This window comes from Loxodonta africana, chromosome 27 (assembly GCF_030014295.1).
Source record: "Loxodonta africana isolate mLoxAfr1 chromosome 27, mLoxAfr1.hap2, whole genome shotgun sequence".
Classification (NCBI taxonomy): domain Eukaryota; kingdom Metazoa; phylum Chordata; class Mammalia; order Proboscidea; family Elephantidae; genus Loxodonta; species Loxodonta africana.
Genome location: NC_087368.1, coordinates 11975343 through 12000393, shown reverse-complemented (window position 1 = coordinate 12000393; position 25051 = coordinate 11975343). Strand labels below are relative to the sequence as shown.

General features: G+C 41.3%; 1 protein-coding gene across 1 annotated transcript in view; it reads left to right on the top strand.

Moving 5' to 3' along the window:
- Positions 1 to 25051, top strand: part of CPNE4 (copine 4) — a 504022-nt gene that overhangs the window by 441249 nt on the left and 37722 nt on the right. The window contains exons 9-10 of the mRNA XM_064277332.1: positions 3555 to 3641; positions 4362 to 4421. Coding sequence (XP_064133402.1) covers positions 3555 to 3641; positions 4362 to 4421 — 147 coding nt within the window. The remainder of the gene's footprint in view (positions 1 to 3554; positions 3642 to 4361; positions 4422 to 25051) is intronic.

The window sequence follows — 25051 nt, the reverse complement described above, 5'->3', positions numbered from 1 at the left end:
GCCGAGTTCAGCTGGGACAACTCATCTCTGCTCCTCATGGCGCCAGCTGGACTCAGTCATGCATTTAAGTCTCAGCTGGGATGCTTCGGTCCTTTCTCCATGTGCTCTTTTATCCTAAGCTTTTTTTATGGTGGTGAAATCTTCCCAGCAGCAAGAATGGAGCGAGCCCCAATATACAGGCACTTTTCAAGGCTCTGCTCGTATCATGTTTGCTAATGTCCCACTGGTTAAAAAAAAAAACAAGCCCCATGGCTAAGCTGAGAGTCAGCGTGTCCATACAAATGCGTGGACACGTAGAAGAATGGATCATTGAGGGCCACCACTGTATCAGTCTACCTCACTCAGGTGGCCTCAGACACTGTGCTTCATTTTCAGACACTTCCTACTGTTCAGGGAGCTCCTTTGTCTCCTGAGTGGAAATCCTAGAATCCAACACCCATGGAATGGTGGGCAGGAGCAGAAGGATCTAGAAGATATCACTTTCCCCAGATCGAGAAGTGACAGTCCAGATATTTACCTTTAGACATTAATATCCTGAACTGAATATACACTAAAGAAAGCAATCATCAGAATCCATTTAAACAAAATATGTTATTTATTTGTTGTCTATACTACGGAAGACAGCCCTGTGGTATCTTAGTCTGGATTCCCCCAGAAGCAGACTCTGAGATAAGAATGTAAGTGTAGGGAGCGTCTATGGAAAGTGAAGGAAACATTCCACTCACAGTAAGGGAGTGGAGAAGTGAGGTTGGGAAGGAAAGAAAGACAATAAATGATACTTTATCAAGCCAGCTGCCACTGTGAGCAACTCAGATTTAACCCTGCTGAGGAAATCCTAGAAACAAGTGTAGAATACAACCATCAGAGCTATTCCACCCAGAGCGGGAGGGAGCTAGGGTATGTATACACCAATTCATGCTGGTCATTAGTTGAGGGCTGGTTCCAGGAATATTTTATCCCCTGACATTTTCAGTTGGCCTCATGGAAGCTCCTGTGACCAGAAGTCTGAGGCCAGAGAAACCTCTTGGACAAATTAATGCTGATGTGGCAGTTGGAAGTCAGGCCAATGTGAACTGAAATGGTGGGAACACGGTGGTGTGACTAGGGCACCAGCTGTTTCTTCTGTTGTTGTTGTTAGTTTCTCTCGAGTTGAGTCTGACTCATGGCAACTCCATGTGTGCAGAGTAACTGCTCCACAGGGTTTTGAAGGATGTGAGCTTTCGAAAACAGATCACCAGACCTGTCTTTTGCGGTGCGTCTGAGTGGGTTCAAACCCCAACCTTTCAGCGAGTAATTGAGCACTTAACCATTTGCACCACCTAGGGACCCCATCAGTTTCTGCTATAGGTGGTGAAAAGAAACATCACCATTGTTTATATTTTGACACAAAATTACACATGGATAAAGAAGAAAGGGCGATAGTGGTATATACCTCTTCATGTCTTCTGCCCATCCTCTCCATCAACACCCGTTATCTCTCCTACAGCAGGTTTGACACAATGACCCGCCAGTCTAGCTGTTGTATTATTAAAGTACCCAAGTACCACTCAGACAATATTAATAAACATATAAGTATTTTTAAATATCCCATAGTCAGCACCAACTCACCAATATCATTTAATGTTTTCATGTACCTTCAAGATGTACACACATACTTTTTTCTTCTCCCTTCCCTTAGCATTACATAATATGCACCATTCCACGTTGCAGCTTGATCTCCAAAATTATCATTTTTCATAGAGTGCACGTTCCATCAATTACCATAATTTAAGTCACCAAACCTATATTGATATACCGGAATTTTGTTTAAAATTTTCACTCTTAAAAATAGCACTGCATTTAATACCCTTAGGTGTACAACATTTTTTACCTTTCCCTTGGAAATGACCCCAGGAATAAAAGTGTGAATTGTGTGGCTTTTTAAGACACGGTTATTTTCCTAGGAGCTGATGTAGGAGTGGCTATTTTTCACACCAGTGTTTAAGAATGAAACTTGGAATTCTCATTATTGGCAAAAAAGTGAGCAATCCCAGAATATGAACTGAGCATAGACAAGCGTAATAAGGGCTGGGAGAAGGGTAAGGAAATGGGAGGAGAAGGGAGAATATGTGCCAACGAGGAGAACAATGAACTTAAGAAACGAGTTAAGATATATCTTATAGCAAACCCCAAAACAAAACCCATTGCCATCGACCCCATATCAACATTATAGAATGGAGTAGAACTGCCTCCCTCTACAGGGTTTTCAAGGCTGTAAATCTTTATGGAAGCAGACTGCCACATCTTTCCCCCACGGAGCAACTGGTAGGATCGAACCTCCAGTCTTTTGGTTCGCAGCCAAGCGCTTAACCACTGCGCCACCAGGGCTCCTATTTATTGTAGCTGAGCTTCCCAAATTAACAAGATCATCATTATCATTTGTGGTGCTTGATAAAAATGCAAATTTGCAGCTCCTCCCTGGTGAGTTTATCTTGGCAGATGGGCATACTCAGTTCCAGGCCCCAGAGATACTTCCACAATTTTCAGTATCATTCCCACTCACTTCTTCTGTTGGCCTCCCCAACCACAGCAGAACAATCTTGAGCTCCAGGGTCAACCTGGACCCAGAAACCAGCGCTTCGCTTTGAGTGAGTCCTCAGGCCATCTCTGGGTCAGGTATGAGACAACTAGAGTCTCATTAAGGCAGTCCTGTCGTTCCCATGTAGACCAGTCAAGGGAGTGATACCAGTGATTCCTGGCAACCTTGGTTCTTGAACACACTCTAGAGCGTACTCAATGGCTCTTGGTTGTTTGACCCACAATCGATTTTGTCCCATGAAATCTTCCATAGGCTGGAGAACACTGACACCTGTTCCCCTAGGTAACTCCTTAGCTCCCAGTTAGGGCCCCCAGTTCCCAGCTACTCCTGCAGCTCTGATGCCATCCATTCCTTGAAGAGGCCCTAATGAAGGTCCCATAGAGAACTTCTGTGCCACTTATGTGACATATATCAATTCATTATTTTAGTTCCCAGTGAAGTTCTGTGTAAATTCATTGTTGTCCCATTAACTTCCTGGAGCCATTATTAAGCATTCCTCAATTTTCCTATCTTTTACGTCAATTCCCAGGCACTAAGACTCAGTACCTGGACATCACTCAACTGTGTCTGCAGATCTTTGCTGTCTACCACCTGTTTTGACCTTGTTAATAGTGGGCATTTACATGTGCCAGGTACCATTCTAAGTGTATTACATGTAGTAATTATTTAACCCTTGAAACAATCCTATAAGATAGATATAATTATGAGCTCCATTTGACAAAAGAGACACCCAAGGCATGGAGGAGTCAAATAATTTGCCAAAGCCGGGAAGTGGAGGGATTCAAACCAGAGAGTCTAATTCCATAGTCTGCACTCTCAACCACTGTCCATCACCGCCCCTGTAGATGCAAGGTTGACCACCTAGATGCCATTTGTCAGCCCTTCAGTCCATCCATAGCAGTGCCTGGTGTCTTGGCCTTATTGAATAATTCACCTTCTTCCCAAGCAGGCTCTCCTGTGACTCCTTTTGTTTCAGGTGCAGTGGGAGTGCATCAACCCTAAGTACAAAGCTAAGAAGAAAAATTACAAGAACTCGGGCATTGTGATTCTGAATCAGTGCAAGGTATGTGCACAGCCCCTTTCTCCCAGGAGTATGAAGGCAGGGTGTCTCGGGGAAGAGCTTAGATTGTAGAGTCAGAGGGGAAGGTTGTAAAGAAGGCATGATCTTTTTTTAAAACAAAAATCAGAAAGTCGATATATTAAATACCCTTATACGGTTATTCTAAGAATTAAATAAGATAAAGGGTGTTGAGTATATACTAGCATATAGTAAGTGCTCAAGAAATGTTGATCACTGTTCTTCATGGCAAGGGAGAGGGTATAGCTAACTGGAAACTCTCAGTAAAGGCCTCAGGAAATTGTGATGTTAAAGCTGCCAATCTAATTACTTGCAGTATTACAAGTATTATCAGATGGGGACTTTGGCACGGAGAAGCAAGGCAGAAGCCAAATGTGAGATTTTATTAATTTCAAAACAGTGGTGACCCTTGAAAATATAGCTTTCAGTCTATAGGGAGAGGCTAATTAAAATCATGCATAAACCAAAGAGGGAGGAGAAGGGAGCAAAAGATGGATACATGCAGCCCTCACAGGCCCATCTGTATTGAGCATTGCTTACTTTTTTTCCTTTAGGGGAATAAAATCAACAGACCTTTGATTTGCAGATCTCTCCCTGCTCTTTCCTCTGGTTTTAGCAGACTGCCCCCGAAGCTCAGGCCTCTAGTCTGTGAGGAAACTGGTCATGCTGTTACTAACTGGTTTCCTGTCCCCTCCTCCTGTGTAGATCCACAAGATGCATTCTTTCTTGGACTACATCATGGGTGGTTGCCAAATCCAGTTTACAGTAAGTTGTCTCCACATTCGTTCTTATTCAGGGAACAAGGGGTGGAGAGCAATGTTAGGTTTGGGGGCAAAATCAGGAGAAAATCTGTTAAAACCCTAGTCAACCTTGTTCAAGTCTTATTCCTGAAATACGGTATAGTATCATGTTGGTTTTTAAAATGAATCTATACTCCTCTGTTTTCTCCTATGAGTATAGTTTTTAATGACACAGCAGAAAACTCATGCCACTCAACTTTAGGTGACTTAAGGAACACTCCTAATTCCTTCAGTAACTATATGAGGCACAAGCCAGGGTGTACATTGCCAGATCCCATCCCCCAGTCAGGAGGATGGGAAGGAAGTGAACCTTGCTGGTAAGTCCCACCAAGCCAAAGTACATGCCACTAAATTATGTTCATGTGGCCAGAACACAAACATCATGGCTAAGGGTCTGTGCCAAGGAAAACCATCCAAATAGTTCACTGAGCAATGAAAGATGAATTCCAAGGATTGAAGAACTAGGTTGAAATCAAGGTTGAGAAGTAGATTTGGTATATAGACTCAGTGGGCAGTTTGAGGATTCTGTCCTATAGTCTGTGAGCCCAAGAGATTTATACTCTCCTAATGTATTTTTTTTTTATGTATATTTGGGACCCTGGTGGTACAGTGGTTAAGAGCTTGGCTGCTAACCAAAAGGTCAGCAGTTCGAATCTACCAGCCACTCTTTGAAAATCCTGTGGGGCAGTTCTTCTTTGTCCTATAGGTTGCTACGAGTTGAAATTGACTCAACAGCACACAAGAACAATGCATATTTTGGGCTCTGGTGGCACAACGGTTAAGCATTTGGCTGCTAATCAAAATGTCAGCGGTTTGAATCCACCAGCTGTTCGTTGGATACCCTGTGGGTCAGTTCTACTCTGTCCTATAGGGTTGCTATAAGCTGAAATCGACTCAACGGCGATAGGTTTGTTTTGTTTGTTTGTTTTATTTAATGTATATTTAGGTGAGTAGGCTGGGTCCTTTAAAAGTGCCCAGGTGGGCCATGTGTTTTTGTGTCAGAGATTTTGTGTCCATTGTCTCTGACACAACTGGTTTTCACTGACTTAATTTTCAAAATACTACTAGATTTGGGCAGATGTGACCTCCAGAAAGAGAATCCCCAGATGGCAAAAGATAAACCTGCTAAAACCTATGAGAAATGGGCCTGGATGTAAACAATTTGTACAGCATCTCTTTCTCATCTTCGAGAAGCATCTGCATGAAGCTCAGCCCTGCTTAGCTCCCTAGATGAGCTCAGTCATGTGAGGAAAGCAAGGGAAATAGGTTTAATTTTTGTCCAGGTTTGATCCCAAGGGAGTAGACTGGACCAATGTATTCCTGGGCCCAGGGATGGTGATGCTTCAAGGACTAAAAGGGGTTTTCCAACAGGAAAGAGATAGGGGGCTGTTTAGTAGGCCAGCTTGTCCCTAGCTAGAGGTTTATCCTCTCCGCTAATCTCATAGGGTTCTACCTACTTCCTGCCTAAACTCAGGGCATTGTTCATTTATCCCTAATACTTAACAGGAGTTAATTACACAGTCTGGTCATTTTCTTAAAGCCTAAGTTTCTCTACTGACAACCCATCTCGTCTTCTTGCATGAACATTGGGACACACAGAAGGAGAAAACGTTCACTACAGGCATTCACACCTGACTCTAGCTGGCCTGTGGCTCATCACTGCTCTGGGTATATGCGGATGGAAGTAGAGAAGCTAGCAATGTCATCAAGGAGAACTACAGGAAATAGTTTTCCAAGACTGTAGGCAAAGCAGTGATTTCAGGAAACTATTTATAGGTTTTCAAGCAAAAGCTCTATTGATTTGGGTCTGTTTTAGATTCTATAGATCTCATGCCCTTGAACAGCTCTTTGTTTAACCTTCAGAGGCTTCCTTTGCCCTTGGAGTGGTGTGGCAAATAATTTACCCCAACCAAAACCAGAGATTTAACCCCCAGAAGGACCCCAGCTCCACGTCTTGTCTCACAGATGTCTTTGTGGCCTGCCTGACACAGAAGATTGCCCTCCCTGCTTCACTCTCCCCTCCTTTCTTTTGCTGACCTGCTCCACTGGAAGGTACCACCTCAGGGATTCTCCCCACCCCACCCCGTCACAGCTTCTCAGCTCCCCCCAGTGCCCACTGAGGGACGTGTAGTGGGAGAAACAGGGGAAAGCAGTGTGTAGCAAGGAATAGGAAGAGGAGGAGTGTGTAGCGATGGATGCTAAAAAGATGGGGGCAGACCATCAATGGTGCCTGCCAGGAAGCCCTTCCTTCTGTAGGGGTTAAGCCTAGGGACTCAGAAGAGTGTTGCTATGTATTCTATTTTAAGCCGTATATTTAAAAAATGCCAGTCATTTCATCACCATTTTCCTCCAAAATTAAGTCAGCTTTCTCATTATTAATTTCTTATCGCTCAATCGATACAATCTAATGTAAGTTATAAACTGTGATGCAAACTGTTAATAAAAGTGTATCTGTCTTGTTTAATTTGATCTATAAGTGTTTATTATCTGCCCAGTAATTTTACGGAAACCATCTGGCAGCACAAGAAAATGGCTGAGATGAGAAGAGAGGAAAAGAGGGCCCCCTCACATGGAGATGAGCAGAGGGGAGAGAATAAAAAGTTTAGCCAAGACTAACTTTCTATCTTCCTGGAAAAAGACCTCCAAGAGCCAAAGGTGACATAAATTTTTGAAAATTCTCATTTCCTCTTCCAGACCTACTCTTTACCTCTTTCCTTTCCCCTTCTGTGCCCCAGGAAGCCAGCCTCTTTGGATACAGCAGCTGGACTGTCTTGCATTTGGCTTTTGGTTGGCTTTGGCCAATAGGAGGCACCAGCCAGAGACCAGAGAATGGGAGGAGAGAGAAGCTGGGGCACATATTCCCCCAGCTCTCTGCCAATCAGGCTGTGGTTAGGCAGTGACTGTAGAGACCCTATAGAAAGCCGGAACTCCTGCTGGGTACCCTCTCCTCAGGTAGTACTCTTACTGAGTCCTAGTAATTGCTTCTTCCCTCCCTCTCTTGTCATTTTCCCTTAGTCTTTCTCAAATTGCCCCTTTATTAAACTCTCCTCAATCCCCTCTCTTGAGTGGCCATTGGTTTCCAGTCCAGATCCTGACCAACAAGTATTACAAACAGCAGCTAGGAAAAAGCCTTTGTGTCTTGCACAGACACTGGGTGCCCCTGGTCTAGCCTTGGGTGTTAAAGATGGGGTGCCGTTCTCTTCAGGTACCAAAATGATGTGTAGTGGGTATTCAAGATACTGTTGTTGAATTGTGATGAATCGAACACTGACCCTTAAAGAGGAGTTAGGTTTAGGAAAAATAAGGAACTAGGAGAATAAATATGATACTAGGTTTTTACTTTAAAAAATGTAAATATTCATACATCTATATCCCTGGTGGCCCAGTGGTTAAGCACTCGGCTGCTAACTGAAAGGTTGGCAGTTCGAACCCATCACTCTGTGGGAGAAAGATGTGGCAGTCTGCTTCTGTAAAGATTTACAGCCTTGGACTGGAAGAATTCGATGGTGTCCAGCTACCACCAATGACTGCCCTGACAGGGAACACAACAGAGAACCCCTGATGGAGCAGGAGAAAAGTGGAGTGCAGAACTCAAATTTCTAGTAAAAAGACCAGACTTAATGGTCTGACTGATGCTGGAGGGATCCCAGAGGACACGGCCCCCAGACTCTCTATTAGTCCAAAACTAAAACCATTCCCAAAGCCAACTCTTCGGACAAAGATTAGACTGGACTATAAGACATAAAATGATACTGGTGAGGGGTGTGCTTCTTAGCTGAAGTAGGCACACAAGACTATGTGGGCAGCTCCTGTCTGGAAGTGAGATGAGAAGGCAGGGGGGACGGGAGCTGGTTGAATGGACACGGGAAATAAAAGGTAGAGAGAAGTGTGCTGCCACATTATAAGGAGAGCAACTAGTGTCCCATAACAATGTGTGTATAAGTTTTTGTATGAGAAACTGACTTGAATTGTAAACTTTCACTTAAAGTACAATAAAAAAAAAGAGAGAGAGAGAGAGAGAAAAGATTTACAGCCTTGGAAACCCTATGGGGCAGTTTTACTCTGTCCTATACTGTCTCTATGAGTCAGAATCGACTAGACGGCAATGGGGTTTATATATATATATATATATATATGTATATATATTCTAATGATAAATATAAATCCTTGCTTGAGTTAATACTGATAAACAGGCATATTTGGAGGAGTTTTAGGGAAGTGGTTTGGGAACAGAACTTGAAAGGCTTTGAAAACCAGAATAGGGAAGTTTGAGGTAATTTGGTGGATATGGGAAAGTTCAGAAGAATCTTGAGCAGGGCACTGAAGCAATAAGTCTTGTGCTTTGGGGAAGTGAATCTGAAAGTGTTTGGTGAAAGCCATTGTTGGTCCTGAAGGTAGTCTGAAAGAAGCAGCAAGATGAGATTACACTCACTGCAATAGTCCTGGTGACAGTAATAAGAGTCTAAAGAGTCTAGAGTAGTAACAGTAGGAAGAGGTATTGTGGAGAGACAGTCAATAAGCCACGGCATATGATACAGTGAGGAGACTGAAAGCAAGGACAGCCATGAGTCCAGAATGACTCAAAGTATTTGTGCCTGATGGACAGAGTATGATGGTCCTGTTTATGGATGTATGACCATTACAAAAATCTGCTCTTTGAGGAACAAGATGATGAATTTGGTTTGGGACGTGTTAAAGATACTTTCAGGTATCTGATGGAGATGGTACTTATAAATATGGACCTAGATATCAGGAGAGAGATGGGAGTTGCATATATATGAGCCTGAATGAGATGGCTAAAGAGAAGAATTCTGATGACAGAAAATGGTAGAAGACCACTATTTGGCATCAAGGGAAACACTGGAAAATAGTAAGAGAAGAGATGCCAGAGGAGGAGAAGGAGGTCCAGGAGCAAGCAGTAACTAAAATGCTCACAGAGGAAAAGCTTACAAGATGGAGGGCAATAATCCCATATACTAAGAGAAGTCAGATGGAAAAGAATAAAAAAACAATGGTTAACTCGTTTGATGCATAGGTGTCTATCATCTTTGAAAGAGCAAGTTCAGCAGAATGAGATGGGAGAGGCCAAAGATTTAGGATCTAAACAAAGGTAAGGGAGTGGACACAGTAGGTATAAATATTTATTCAAGAAGATTCGCAGTGAAGGAAAGGCACAAGTAGGAAAGGAATATGGCAATTGAGGATTACATAAGAAAAGTTTTAGGCTAGAACGTGACAAAGCCAAGAAGACACAGTGGAGGGAAAGAGATAAATGATGCTAAAAAGAGCCTAGTCATTGACTTTTGTTCTTTTTTGGTGACCTGGATAACTTGAGAACCTGATACATGACATATACATTCTCGTTAGAAAATGTACACACCCAATTTTGCACATATTTTTAGGAGATCAAGGATGCCCCTAAGGATAATCCTTGTGCCTTATGTGAACCCTTGAGTCATAGCAACCCAAGAGCAACTCTTGCATCACAGTCTTGGAAGAGGAAGGTGGAGGTGAAACAAAGACTACAGGGAGAGAGATTTGGTTCAATATGTTTGACACATGGCACAGCAGCTAAAAATAAAACCAGATACTAGAATTCCACACACCAAATACAGAATTATAGATGGCATAGAAGAGACAGACGCCATAAGGTATTTGGGAGGAAAATAGTGGAAGAATTAAAGGTTACTTTTGAAAGTTATTGCTTTTCCAGAGGCACAAAGATGTTTATTGTAACACCAATTATCACAGAGACAAGTTAAAAACAACCTAAATGTAAATTAAGGCTATGTAAAGTATAGCATTTCCTTTAAGTGGACTATGATAAAGTCATTTTAAATGATAATTATAAGGACTGGACAGGACCAGATTACCCAATAAGCAAGGAACCATGAGAAATTGTTCAGGTTCCAGGAAATGGCCTCAGGGGTCTTTCCATCTGGTCTAGGTTCCTATTCTCTACCCCCTATGGAGTTTGTGGAAATAAAGAACGAGAATTCAACTTATCACTTAAGAAATGGTCCAGACTAAACAATGTTGGTGTTGTTAGGTGCCATTGAGTCAATTCTGGCTCATATTGAACCCATGTGACAGATTAGAACTGCCCCATAGGGCTTTCTATGCTGTAATCTTTATGGGAGCAGATCTCCTGGTCTTTCTCCCTCGGACCTCCTGGGTGGGTTCAAACTGCCAATTTTTTCGTTACCAGCCAAGCACTTAACCGTTGAGCGCCAAGGCTCTACATAAAAGCTCATTGTATAAGTCCAGTTATATCTTGTTGTTGTTGTCAGGTGCCTTCAAGAGAGTTCCGACTCAAGCAACCTTATGTACAATAGAACGAAACAGTGCCTAGTCCTGTGCCATCCTCATAATCATTGCTATGTTTGAGGCCATTGTTGCAGCCACTCTGTCAATCCATCTCAATGAGGGCCTTCCTCTTTTTTGCTGACCATCTACTTTACCAAGCATGATGTCCTTCTCCAGGGTCTGGTACCTCCTGAGAACATGTAGAGACAAAGTCTCACCATCCTTGCTTCTAAGGAGCATTCTGGCTATACTTCTTCCAAGACAGATTTGTTTGTTCTTCTGGCAGTCATGGTATATTCAATATTCTTCACCAACACCATAATTCAAAGGCATCAGTTTTTCATCGGTCTTCCTTACTCATTGTCCAGCTTTCACATGCATATGACATTAAAAATACTATGGCTTGGGTCAGGTGCATCTTAATCCTCAAAGTGACATCTTTGCTTTTTAACACATTACAAAGGTCTTTTGCAGCAAATTTGCCCAATGCAATACATCATTTGACCTCTTTACTGCTGCATCCATGGGCATTGATTGTGGATCCAAGTAAAAAGAAATCTTTGACAACTTCAATCTTTTCTCCATTTGTCATGATACTGCTTATTGGTCCAGTTGTGAGGATTTTGTTTTCTTTATGTTGAGGTATAATCCGTACTGAAGGCTGTAGTCTTTGATCTTCATCTAAGTCCTTCAAGTCCTCTTCAATTTCAGCAAGCAAGGTTGTGTCATCTGCATATCACAGATTGTTAATGAGTCTTCCTTCGATCCTGATTCTGCATTCCTCTTCATATAGGCCAGCTTCTCAGATTATCTGCTCAGCATACATATTGAGTAAGTCTAGTGAAAGGATACAACCCTGGCACACACTTTTCTGATTTTAAATCACACAATATCCCCTCGTTCTGTTTTTAATGACTGCCTCTTCTACATACCAGTTCCTCATGAGCAAAATTAAGTGTTCTGGAATTACCATTCTTTGCAATGTTATCCATAATTTATTATGATCCACACAGTCAAATGCCTTTGGGTAGTCAATAAACGCAGGTAAACATTTTTCTGGTATTCTCTGCTTTTAGCCAAGATCCATCTGACACCAGCAATGATATCCCTCGTTCCATGTCCTCTTCTGAATCAGGCTTGAATTTCTGGCAGTTACCTGTCAATGTACTGCTGCAACCATTTTTGAATTATCTTCAGCAAAATTTTACTTGCATGTGATATTAATGACGCTGTTCAATAACTTCCACATTCTTTTGGATCACCTTTCTTTGGAATGTCTACAAAAAAAAAAAAAAAAAAAAAAAAAACCTGTTGCCATCAAGTCGATTCCAATTTATAGCAGCCCTTATAAGACAGAGTAAAACTACTCTCGGTTCCAAGGAGTAGCTCGTGGATACAAACTGCCAACCTTTTGGTTAGCAACTGAGCTCTTAACCACTGTGCCACCAAGGCTCCTTGGAATGTATACAGATCTAAAAACACTGCCCCAAACCCCCATTGCCATTGAATCAATTCTGACTCATAGCAACCATATATGACAGAGTAGAACTGCCCCATAGGGTTTCCAAGGAGTGGCTGGTGGATTTGAACTGGAAACGTTTTGGTTAGCAGCCAAGCTCTTAACCACTGCACCACCAGGGCTCTGCTGATCCACCAGGGCTCCAAAAAAGCTGCTTAGCAATTGATAGTGCCAAAGCAGATGATAAAGAGAGATTCAGCAAATATCTGAGATCAATTCACGGAGGCTTCTCTTAGAAACCGTCCAGCAGGTGCAGCTAAGATGGCAGAGTAGTCAGATGCTTCTGGTGAACCCTCTTAAAACAAAGACCCAAAAAACGAGTGATAAGATGACATTTAAGGGAATGTAAAATGGTACAACCACTTTGGAAATCTATCTGACGTTACCTTAAACAGAAATAGAACTACCATACAACCCAGAAATCCCACTCCTCAGAATATACCCTAGAGAAATAAGAGCCTTCACACAAACAGATATATGCACACCCATGTTTATTGCAGCTCTGTTTACAAAAGCAAAAAGCTGGAAGCAACCAAGGTGTCCATCAATGGATGAATGGTTAAATAAATTGTGGTATGTTCACACAATGGAATATTACGCATCAATAAAGAACAGTGACAAATCTGTGAAACATTTCATAACATGGAGGAACCTGGAAGGCATTATGCTGAGCGAAATTAGTCAGAGGCAAAAGGACAAATATTATATAAGACCACTATTATAAGATCTTGAGAAATAGTATAAACTGAGAAGAACACATACTTTGTGGTTACGAGGGGGGAGGGAGGGAGGGTGGGAGAGGGTTTTTTACTGATTAGTTAGTAGATAAGAACTGCTTTAGGTGAAGGGAAGGACAATACTCAATACATGGAAGGTCAGCTCAGCTGGACTGGACCAAAAGCAAAGAAGTTTCTGGGATAAACTGAATGCTTCAAACGTCAGCAGAGCAAGGGCGGGGGTTTGGGGACCATGGTTTAAGGGGACTTCTAAGTCAATTGGCAAAATAATTCTATTATGAAAACATTCTGCATCCCACTTTGAAATGTGGCATCTGGGGTCTTAAATGCTAACAAGCGGCCATCTAAGATACATCAATTGGTCTCAACCCACCTGGATCAAAGGAGAATGAAGAACACCAAGGTCACACAATAACTAAGAGCCCAAGAGACAGAAAGGGCCACATGAACCAGAGACCTACATCATCCTGAGACCAGAAGAACTAGTTGGTGCCCGGCCACAACCGATGACTGCCCTGACAGGGAGCACAACAGAGAACTCCTGAGGGAACCGGAGATCAGTGGAATGCAGACCCCAAATTCTCACAAAAAGACCATACTTAGTGGTCTGACTGAGACTAGAGGAATCCTGGCGGTCATGGTCCCCAAACCTTCTGTTGGCCCAGGACAGGAACCATCCCCGAAGACAACTCATCAGACATGAAAGGGACTGGACAGTGGGTAGGAGAGAGATGCTGATGAAGAATGAGCTATTTGTATCAGGTGGACACTTGAGACTGTGTTGGCATCTCCTGTCTGGAGGGGGGATGGGAGGATAGAGAGAGTTGGAAGCTGGCAAAATTGTCACGAGAGACTGGAAGGGCTGACTCATTAGGGGGAGAGCAAGTGGGAGTACGGAGTAAGGTGTATATAAACTTATATGTGACAGTTTGACTTGATTTGTAAACGTTCACTTGAAGCTTAATAGAAGTTAATAAAAAAAAAAAAAAGATTACATTTAAGAAAGCTAGAAGCCCTGAACATCAAAGGCAAAGTTAGAAAACAGACTGAGCAGCAGGGGGAGGGAGAGATGGCTCAGAAGCGTAGAGGAGTTGCCAGACCTGAATCGCTGGGAACCCTCAGGCACCATTCCCGGGAGCGGCTGCGGCAGGCTGGTGGTAGCGTTTGGCCACAGTTTCCTCAGGGAGAAACATCCAGACGCACAGCCTACTCACAACTCCAAAACCAGGGAAGAACGGCACTCTCAGCAAAAGCTAAGTACTTGCGTATATTTTACCGTGCCCCCCGCCCAAAGCTGGCATCAGTGGCTGTTGATTTCCCTGGGCCTGAGATAGGTCCTGTTGCATGACCTGAGCCGTTCTTCTGGCCTTGGAGAAGGAATAAATTCACAATTGGGGAAAAGATAATCTTCCAGCTCCACTAACCTAGGGAGCTCAGGACAGAAATGGCTCCTGTCCAGGCATAAACAGTCCATAGACTTTGAATACTGTTCCCCCTGCATGGACCTGTGCTGGCCTATTTCAGGAGAATAGGCCCTCATTGACAGACTGCACCTGTTTTAGCTCTGCAGTGGAAAGGTAGGTGTCTGAGGTTTGACACCACTTTGCCTATTAAATAGGGTCCTCACCTAAACACAGCAGGGGCTTCAAGACTAGTGGCTCCACTCAGGTCACCCAGCCACCCATGACTGGGGTCCAAGGATAATTGCTACCTCCCAGTCTTTACAACCAAAAGCATTGGGTGCCCAAGGTCCATCTGCAGAACCCACCCACCTGTGTGTTCTAGGGAACAGGGACGTACTTTCCTCACAGACACTCAGAGAGGATGGTTGTCAGCCCCCTGCCTTCTTCAAAGCATGAACCCCTGCTGCAACCACATACCGGTACCTATGCCAATCACCCCTGCCCCCCAAGACTGTAGGACATAGCCTGTACCACACACTTGATGACCAACTACCTGGACACCTGAGCTGAATCCATACAAGAAAGGTGAATGAAATTGTAGGCTTATTCATATACCTGCTAACAACTCTAGCCATCTGGGGACAGGACATTACAGCTTCGGAAGTGAAAATAATCAAGCTAGCTCACTCAAGCAACCTATTTGGGCATATCAAAACAAAACAAAGCAAGAAGCTAAGATACAGTAAGCAAACATAAAATAAACTCTACAATAACACGGATGGCTCAGAGACAACAGTCAATATCAAATCACATAAAGAAGCAGACCATGATCACTTCAACAAGCTCTCAAAACAGGGAATCGAGGGATCTTCTGGATGAAGGTGCCTTCCTGGAATTACTGGATGCAGAATACAAAAGACTAATATACAGAACTCTTCAAGACATCAGGAAGGAGATCAGGCAATACGCAGAACAAGCCAAGGAACACACACATAAAGCAGTTGAAGAAATTAAAAAGGTTACTCAAGAACATAATGAAAAATTTAATAAGCTGCAAGAATCCATAGAGAAAAAGCAATCAAAAAATTCGGAAGATTAACAATAAAATAACAGAATTAGACAACTCAGTAGAAAGTCAGAGGAGCAGAATTGAGCAAGTGGAGGGCAGAATTTGTGAGGTTGAAGATAAAGCACTTGCCACCAATATACTTGAAGAAAAATCAGATAAAAGAATTTTAAAAAAAGAAGAAACCCTGAGAACCATGTGGGACTCTATCAAGAGAAATAACCTGCAAGTGAATGGAGTACCAGAACAGGGAGGGAGAACAGAAAATACAGAGAGAATTGTTGAAGATTTATTAGCAGAAAACTTCCCTAATACCATGAAAGATGAGAAGATATTTGTCCAAGATGCTCATTGAACTCCAAATAAGGTAAATTTTAAAAGAAAGTCACCAAGACATATTATAATCAAACTTCCCAAAACCAAAGATAAAGAGAGAATTTTAAGAGCAGCTAGGGATAAACAAAAAGTCACCTACAAAGGAGAGTCAGTAAGAATAAGCTTGGACTACTCAGCGAAACCATGCAGGCAAGAAGGCAGTGGGATGATTGCATTGAAGGAAAAAATTTCCAGCCAAGAATCATACATCCAGCAAAACTGTCTCTCAAATATGAAGGCCAAATTAGGACATTTCCAGATAAACAGAAGTTTAGGGAATTCTTAAAAACTAAACCAAAACTACAACAAATACTAAAGGGAGTTCTCTGTTTAGAAAATCAATAATATCAGATATCAACCCAAGACTAGAACACTGGACAGAAAAATCAGATGTCAACCCAAGACTAGAACACTGGACAGAAGAATCAGATGTCAACCCAGATGGGGAAATCACAAAAATAAATCGAGATTAAAAAAAACACTCAAAACAGGGAAACAGCGATCATTACGTAAAAGAAGACAACATTGAAATAATAAAGAGGAACCAAGAAATGTAGTCATAGATTTTTTATATGGAGAGGAAGACAAGGCAATATAAAGAAAAATAAGGGTAAATATTAAGGTAACCACAAAGGAAAGAAATCCTAACATCAAAATAAAAGAAAAGAAAAAAATAGAGACTCAGCAGAAATAAAATCAACTACAATGAATAAGAGGGAAATACAATGCATAAACATAAGCTGCTAAGCACAAAAAATTAAGTGGGAAAAAGAAACTGTCAACAACACACAAAACAAGACATCAAAATGACAGCACTAAACTCATACGTATCCATAATTACGCTGAATGTAAATGGACTAAATGCACCAATAAAGAGACAGAGTGGCAGAATGGATTAAAAAACATGATCAGTCTATTTGCTGCCTACAACAGACACACCTTGGACTTAGAGACACAAAAAAACAAACTCAAAGAATGGAAATAAAATATATCAAGCAAACAACAATCAAAAAAGAGCAGGAGTGGCAATATTAATTTCTGACAAAATAGATTTTAAAGTTAAATCCACCACAAAGGATAAGGAAGGACACTATATAATGATTAAAGGGACAATATGCCAGGATGATATAACCATATTAAATATTTATGCACCCAATGACAGGGCTGCAAGATACATAAAAAAGAAAACTCTATCAGCATTAAAAAGTGAGATAGACAGCTCCACAATTATAGTAGGAGGCTTCAACATACCACTTTCAGTGAAGGACAGAACATTTCAGAAAGAAGCCCAATAAAGATATGGAACATCTAAATGCCACAATCAACCAACTTGACCTCGTAGACATACACAGAACACTCAACCCAACAGCAGCCAAGTATACTTTCTTTTCTAGTGCACATGGAACATTCTCTAGAATAGGCCACGTGTTAGGTCATAAAGGAAGCCTTAGCAGAAAACAAAATATTGAAATATTAACAAAGCATCTTCTCTGACCATAAGGCCATAAAAGCAGAAATCAATAACAGAAAAAGCAGGGAAAAGAAATCAAACACTTGGAAACCAAACAATAAATAAATAAATAAATAAATACCCTGCTCAAAAATAACTGGGTTATAGACGACATCAAGGATGGAATAAAGAAATTCATAGAATCCAATGAGAATGAAGACACTTCCTATCAGAACCTTTGGGACACAGTGAAAGCAGTGCTCAGAGGTCAATTTATATAAATAAATGCACACCTATGAAAAGAAGAAAGGGCAAAAATCAAAGAATTATCCCTACAACTTGAACAAATGAATGAAAAATTCATTCATAGAGAGCAACAAAAGAACCCTCAGGCACCAGAAGAAAGCAAATAAAAATTACAGCAGAAATAAATGAAATACAGAACAGAAAAATAAGTGAAAGAGTTAACAAGACCAAAAGCTGGTTCTTTGAAAAAATTAACAGAATTGATAAACCATTGGCCAGACTGACAAGAGAGAAACAAGAGAGGAAGCAAATAACCCGAATAAGAAATGAGATGGGTGATATTACAACAGACCCAACTGAAATTAAAAGAATCATGTCAGATTACTATGAAAAATTGTACTCTAAGGAATTTGAAAACCTAGAAGAAATGGGTGAATTCCTAGAAAGACATTACCTACCTCAACTAACACAAACAGAGGTAGAACAACTAAATAGACCCATAACAAAACAAGAGATTGAAAAGGTAATCAAACACCCAATAAAAAAAATCCCTGGCCTGGACAGCTCACTGCAGAGTTCTACCAAACTTTCAGAGAAGAGTTAACACCACTGCTAAAGGTACTTCAGAGCATAGAAAAGGTGGAATACTCCCAAGCTCATTCTATGAAGCCACCATATCCCTGATACCAAAACCAGGTAAAGACACTACAAAAAAAGGAAAATTATAGACCTATATCCCTCATGAATGTAGATGCAAAAATCCTCAGCAAAATTCTAGTGAAGAGAATTCAAGAACATATCAAAAAAAAAAAAATTCATCATAACCAAGTAGGATTCATACCAGGTATGCAGGGATGGTTCAAAATTAGAAAAAACAATTAATGTAATCATATAAATAAAAGACAAGAACCACATGATCCTATCAATTGATGCAGAAAAGGCATTTGACAAAGTTCAACACCCATTCATGATAAAAACTCAGCAAAATAGGAATAGAAGGAAAATTCTTCAACATAATAAAGGGAATTTAGACAAAGCCAATAGCCAACATCATCCTAAATGGAGAGAGTCTGAAAGCATCCTCTTGAAATCGGGAACCAGACAAGGATGCCTTTTATCACCACTCTTATTCAACATTGTGCTGGAGGTCCTAGCCAGAGCCATTATGCTAGACAAAGAAATAAAGAGCATCCAAATTGGTAAGGAAGAAGTAAAAGTATCTCTATTTGCAGATGACATGATCTTATATACGGAAAACTCTAAGGAATCCTCCAGAAAACTACTCAAACTAATAGAAGAGTTCAGCAGAGTATCAGGATAGAAGACAAACATGCAAAAATCAGTTGGATTCCTCTACACCAACAAAAAGAACATTGAAGAGGAAGTCACCAAATCAATACCATTCACAGTAGCCCCCAAGAAGGTAAAATACTTGGGAATAAATCTTACCAAAGATGGAAAAGACCTATGCAAAGAAAACTACAAGACACTTCTGCAACAAACCAAAAGAGACCTACATAAGTGGAAAAACATACCTTGCTCATGGATAGGAGGACTCAACATTGTAAAAATGTCTATTCTACCAAAAGCCATCTATAGATACAATCCAATTCTGATCCAAATTCCAACGACATTTTTTAACGAGATGGAGAAACAAATCACCAACTTCATATGGAAGGGAAACAGACCCCAGATAAGTAAAGCATTACTGAAAAAGAAGAACAAGGTGGGAGGACTCATTTTACCTGATTTTAGAACCTATTATACCGCCACAGTAGTCAACCTGGTACTAGTACAACAACAGATACATAGACCAATGGAACAGAATTGATAATCCAGACATAAAGCCATGCACTTATGAGCAGCCAATATTTGACAAAGGCCCAAAGCCAGTTAAATGGGGAAAAAACAGTCTCTTTAACAAATGGTGCCGGCATAACTGGATATCCATGTGCAAAAAAAATGAAACAAGACCCATACCTCACACCGTGCACGAAAACTAACTCAAAATGGATCAAAGAGCTAAATATAAAATCTAAAACAATAAAGATCATGGAAGAAAAAATAGGGACAACGTTAGGAGCCCTAATACATGGTAAAAACAGTATACAAAACATTACTAATAATGCAGAAGAAAAACTAGATAACTGGGAGCTCCTAAAAATTGAACACCTATGCTCATCCAAAGACTTCACCAAAAGAGTAAAAAGATTACCTACAGACTCGGAAACAGTTTTTAGCTATGACATTTCCAATCAGCACCTGATCTCTAAAATCTACGTGATACTGCAAAAACTCAACTACAAAAAGACAAATAACCCAGTTAAATAATGGGCCAAAGATATGAACAGGCATTTCACTAAAGAAGACATTCAGGTAGCTAACAGATACATGAAAATGCTCACGATCATTAGCCATTAGAGAAATGCAAATCAAAACTACAGTGAGATTCCATCTCACCCCAACAAGGCTGGCATTAATCAAAAATAATAATAATAATAATAAATGTTGGAGATGTTGTGGAGAGATTGGAACACTTATACACTGCTGGTGGGAATGTAAAATGGTAGAATCACTTTGGAAATCGATTTGGCACTTCCTTAAAAACTAGAAATAGAACTGTCATATGATCTAGCAATCCCATTCCTTGGAATACATCCTACAGAAATAAGAGCTGTTACACTAACAGATATTTGCACACCCATGTTCATCGCAGCATTGTTTACAATAGGAAAAAGATGGAAGCAACCAAAGTGCCCATCAATGGATGAATGGATAAATAAATCGTGGTATATTCACACAATGGAATACTATCCATTGATAAAGAACAGCAATGAATCTGTGAAACATTTCATAACATGGAGGAATCTGGAGGGCATTATGCTGAGTGAAATTAGTTGCAAAAGGACAAATATTGTATGAGACCACTATTATAAGAACTTGAAAAATAGTTTAAACAGAGAAGAAAATATTCTTTGATGGTTATGAAAGCAGGGAGGGAGGGAGGGAAAGGGGTTTTCACTAATTAGGTAGTAGATGAGATCTATTTTAGGTGAAAGGGAAGACAACGCACAATACAGAAGAGGTCAGCACAACTGGACTAAACCAAAAGCCAAGAAGTTTCCTGAATAAACTGAATGCTTTGAAGGCCAGCGTAGCAGGGGTGAAGGTTTTGGGACCATGGTTTCAGGGGACATCTAAGTCAACTGAAATAATAAAATCTATTAAGAAACATTCTGCATCCCACTTTGGAGAGTGGTGTCTGGGGTCTTAAATGCTAGCAAGCAGCCATCTAAGATGCATCAATTGGTCTCAGCCCACCTGGAGCAAAGGAGAATGAAGAACACCAAAGACACAAGGTAATCATGAGCCTGAGAGACAGAAAGGGCCCCATAAACCAGAGACTACATCAGCCTGAGATGAGAAGAACTAGATGGTACCTGGCTACAACCGATGACTGCCCTGACAGGGAACACAACAGAGAACCCCTGAGGGAGCAGGAGAACAGTGGGATGCAGACCCCAAATTCTCGTAAAAAGACCAGACTTAATGGTCTGACTGAAACTAGAATGACCCTGGTGGTCATGGTCCCCAGACCTTCTGTTAGCCCAAGACAGGAACCATTCCCAAAGCCAACTCTTCAGACAGGGATTGGACTGGACAATGGGACAGAAAATGATACTGGTGAAGAATGAGCTCCTTGGATAAAGTAGACACATAAGACTATTTGGAGAGCTCCTGTCTGGAGAAAAGATGAGAGGGCAGAGTGGGGCAGAAGCTGGCCAAATGGACAGGAAAATAGAAAGTGGAGGAAAGGAGTATGCTGTCTCATTAGAGGGGGAGCAACTAAGAGTATATAGCAAGGGGTACATAAGTTTTTGTATGAGAGACTGACTTGGTTTGTAAACTTTCACTTAAAGCACACTAAAAATTTTTAAAAAAAGAAACCTCCGGGAGATTTTGACATGGCGTGTTTGCTACATGTGGGGAAAGGATGTGAGGAGTGGGTTGTTTCATGGAAGATGTTTAAACCAGGGCTTTGAAATGATTCATTCTGGTTTGAAGCTCTGCTGAGAGTTTGCATTTCAATAATTTCCCTGCTGAGAATTTGCATCTCTACCCCAGATATACTGAATCATAACCTACATTTTAACAATATTCCCAGGTGATTCTTATGTATAACTTCCTGGGAACTTGTTAGAAATGCAAATTCTCAGCAGAGGTTCGAGCCAGAAGGCTCCAGTTTGAAGCCCTGGTTTAATATGTCCAAGAAAGGTGCTCATCAACTCCCTTCCCACCTTCTCCCACCAGCAGCTCCAGGCATTGGGGACCATGGTGGCCTCGGAGGGAGAATTTTGCATTCTTACTTTATGAGTTTTTGCAAAGCTCCTTCACAGCTCAGCTTAACAGTGAGCAAGGCCTCCTGGGAGGGCAACAAGCGCCAATTCTGCAGCTGCCCGCTGAGAAGATTGGACCGCATACCAGAACCACAGGCTTTCATAAAAGCTTCCTATCAAAAAATGAAAATGTGGTGGCTCGACTCACAAACGGACATTGAGGAAATCAGGCGTTGGCTTCCACCTCCACAAAGTGGCATTTTTCAGTCATTTTCTTGCTATTATTTCTCAACTTAATCCTGTCTTTCACTGCCTCCCCATTGCTTTTCAAAATAAACCTACCCTTTCACTCTGTTCTCTTTCCACTAATGCTTCCTTTAAAGAGCACAGAGAATTCTTGGTAGAAGGCCACCTCCTGAAGATAGACATTTTATCTCCAGCTTCATCAGGAGACTTTAGAAACCATCACTGGCCAGACAGAAAAAAAAAAAAAAAATCTTTTAGCTGCCATGTACTTAAGACTGCTCATTGCTGTATAGCCATATGATAAAATATTGTTGTATGAGCAAAAGAAGTACTGAAAGAGGCAGGTGGTAAGGATCATTGGTTTATTTCCTTTTTTCATTAGTTAATTTTTAAGTTCACACTATCCTCCAGAGCTTATCAGAATCTCCTGAGCTGGCATAGTCTCCAAGGTTGTCACATCCACAGGGGTCATTCCCATGGACAAAGTGGGAACCCCAAAGGATTGCAGGAAAAAAAGGAAATTTTTCACCAGGCATATTTTTATGTCCACCAAGAACAGGCGGCTCAATACCAACCTTCTAACACTGACCTTCAGATTGTTGCAGGACCCCCAAAACGGGGTTATTTTCCTCCATCTCCAGAGAAACCTGACTGTACTCTTTCTCTGACACTCAACTCCACGTTCACTGGGTCATCAAATCTGATTCATTTTCTGTCCTTAATGTCTTCAGTCATAATCCCCTTGTGACCATCATCTCTGTCCCGCCCTTATTCATTACACATAAAGGAATTATTGCAAACCTGAAGATGAAGAGTTGTTAGAAATGACTCAGCAGGGGCAGGACAAGCATGAAGAAGAGAGATAGATGCCTAAGGTACAAACTTGCAGGAAGCACTCATTCTCAGGGTCGTGCAGGCGCATAGTCAGCCAAGAATGAGCGCCTCCCTGGGTCTTATGCCCTGCTTGCCGCTCTCATCCCACCCAAGTCCTGACCCTGTGATTTGTTGTTGCATTTTGAGTTTTTAAAATCCATGGTTGCTGAAATGTGTGCTCATCCATACCTTGCACACTTCACCAGATACTACCACATACTCATCTAAGTGATATACTCAGGTCCTGCTGCTTGGTGTCTGCGTGCTTAGAGGCTGTTGCCCATGCCTGAAAGACGAAGAGAGACAATTTTCCTGAAGCTTTGTCGTGTATGGAGTTGCAATTTTTCTTTATGGAAGTCTTTTTTCTCTGATCTTTGTATTACCCGAATCATTGTCTGCTTTTATAGCAAGACATCAACATGTTTTTGTCATCACAGAAAACTCTTGACCCTTGAGGAGTCTCAGTCATGTACTCAGCACATGTTGTATTCTGGGACAGTTTCACAAAGCACAGGTCTGGTGCCTTTAGTTGTGAGGAGTGTTGTGATCCATTATGAAGGACATCTAGAAGAGAGGTGAGAGTACTTTATAAAGTATCAGCATTTGCCAATAATTTACTTTTTTAGATAAATTAGGGCAGAATCAAGGCTATCTCCATAACAACATCCTCACACCATCTAGAATTCTAAAATGTTTTCTTCAGTAGGAAAGAAAGGGGTGGCTTTACACCAGGACTTCCAAGTGCTGCTTTTATCTTTTAAACACTATGTACGTACTTGCAAGGTGTCATTGTCTCTCAAGTGAGTCTCATTGGGAAAAAAAGGCTCTGGGAGGTTGAGCTTAGTATACTCAGAGGTCCCCAGGTGTATGATTTCTTCGAACACTGTCTCTCAAGTGCCCCTTGAGCGTTCCTTTTGAGGAAGTTTTCCCAGAATTATGCGCTTGTTTTTGGACCTCTGTCTGGTCAGGGCCTCATGGATGGATCCCAGGGTGTTTCACACCACCTTCTGTTCACAAAATACCTGTAGACTCCACCCACCACTAGATTTGTATCACAATCCTCGATTAAAAGGATCTTCACCTACATCTTCCTAACATTTCCAGTGGATTGGCTTTCTCTCCCCTTCAGGCTGAAACTCATCTCAGAAGATTTGAGATTTCAGTGGTTCTTTTGGGTCACTTCCAGTAGTCCGCAGTAGCATATATTCCCACCATTGTGTGTCGTGTGTGCGTACACATGCATACACGCACACACCCCCCTCCACATACGCACATATTTCAATAGTCCCTCCCTTTCCTGTATTTTATAACTGCTTTGGGCACAAAGCTGTTTGGTCAAGGCGGTTTTTCTCTCCTAAATTACTGTAGTAGCCTCTTAGCTGGTCTCCCTGCCTCAAGGCCAACTCCTTCCATTTTTTATGGGAATCTTCATATCCATAAGAAGCCTTGGTATATTGATCATACATGTTCTCTTGAATGTTATGGAAGAACACAGTCTTTGGAGCCATATAAGCCTAGATTTAAACCCACCTCCACTCCTCTTACCTGTGACCTTCCTCACCTTTGAGCATCAGTGTCTTCATCATTAAAATGGAGTAATAATATCTCCCAGAGTTTTCTGAATATTAAATAACATAATGTCTATAAAGCAATTAGTACGGTGCCTGAGACAGAATAGGGTTTTAACAAAGATCACTCATCTCTTCTTTCCTCCTTTTTACATCAAACTGAGAACATCTAAGGGTCAGGGAGGGACTAGGCAATTTTTCTCCACCTGGCCTTTCCTTCAGGCACACTGTTGCTATCAGCATTTTGTCAGTTGGTACCCTCTTCTTTAAAACATCTATGTATGCCAAAAACAGAGTTTGAACCCTGTCTAAATTTATTTTCACCCACAGTCCTGTGGAGGGGTGGTGAAGAAAAGAAAAAAAAAAAAATCAGTGATGGAATAATAATTTTGTAAAGAATAAAAAGTTGTAAGTGAATTACTGTTTATTAGCCAATTGCTTTTCTTTTCTGGTCACTTTGATTTGATTT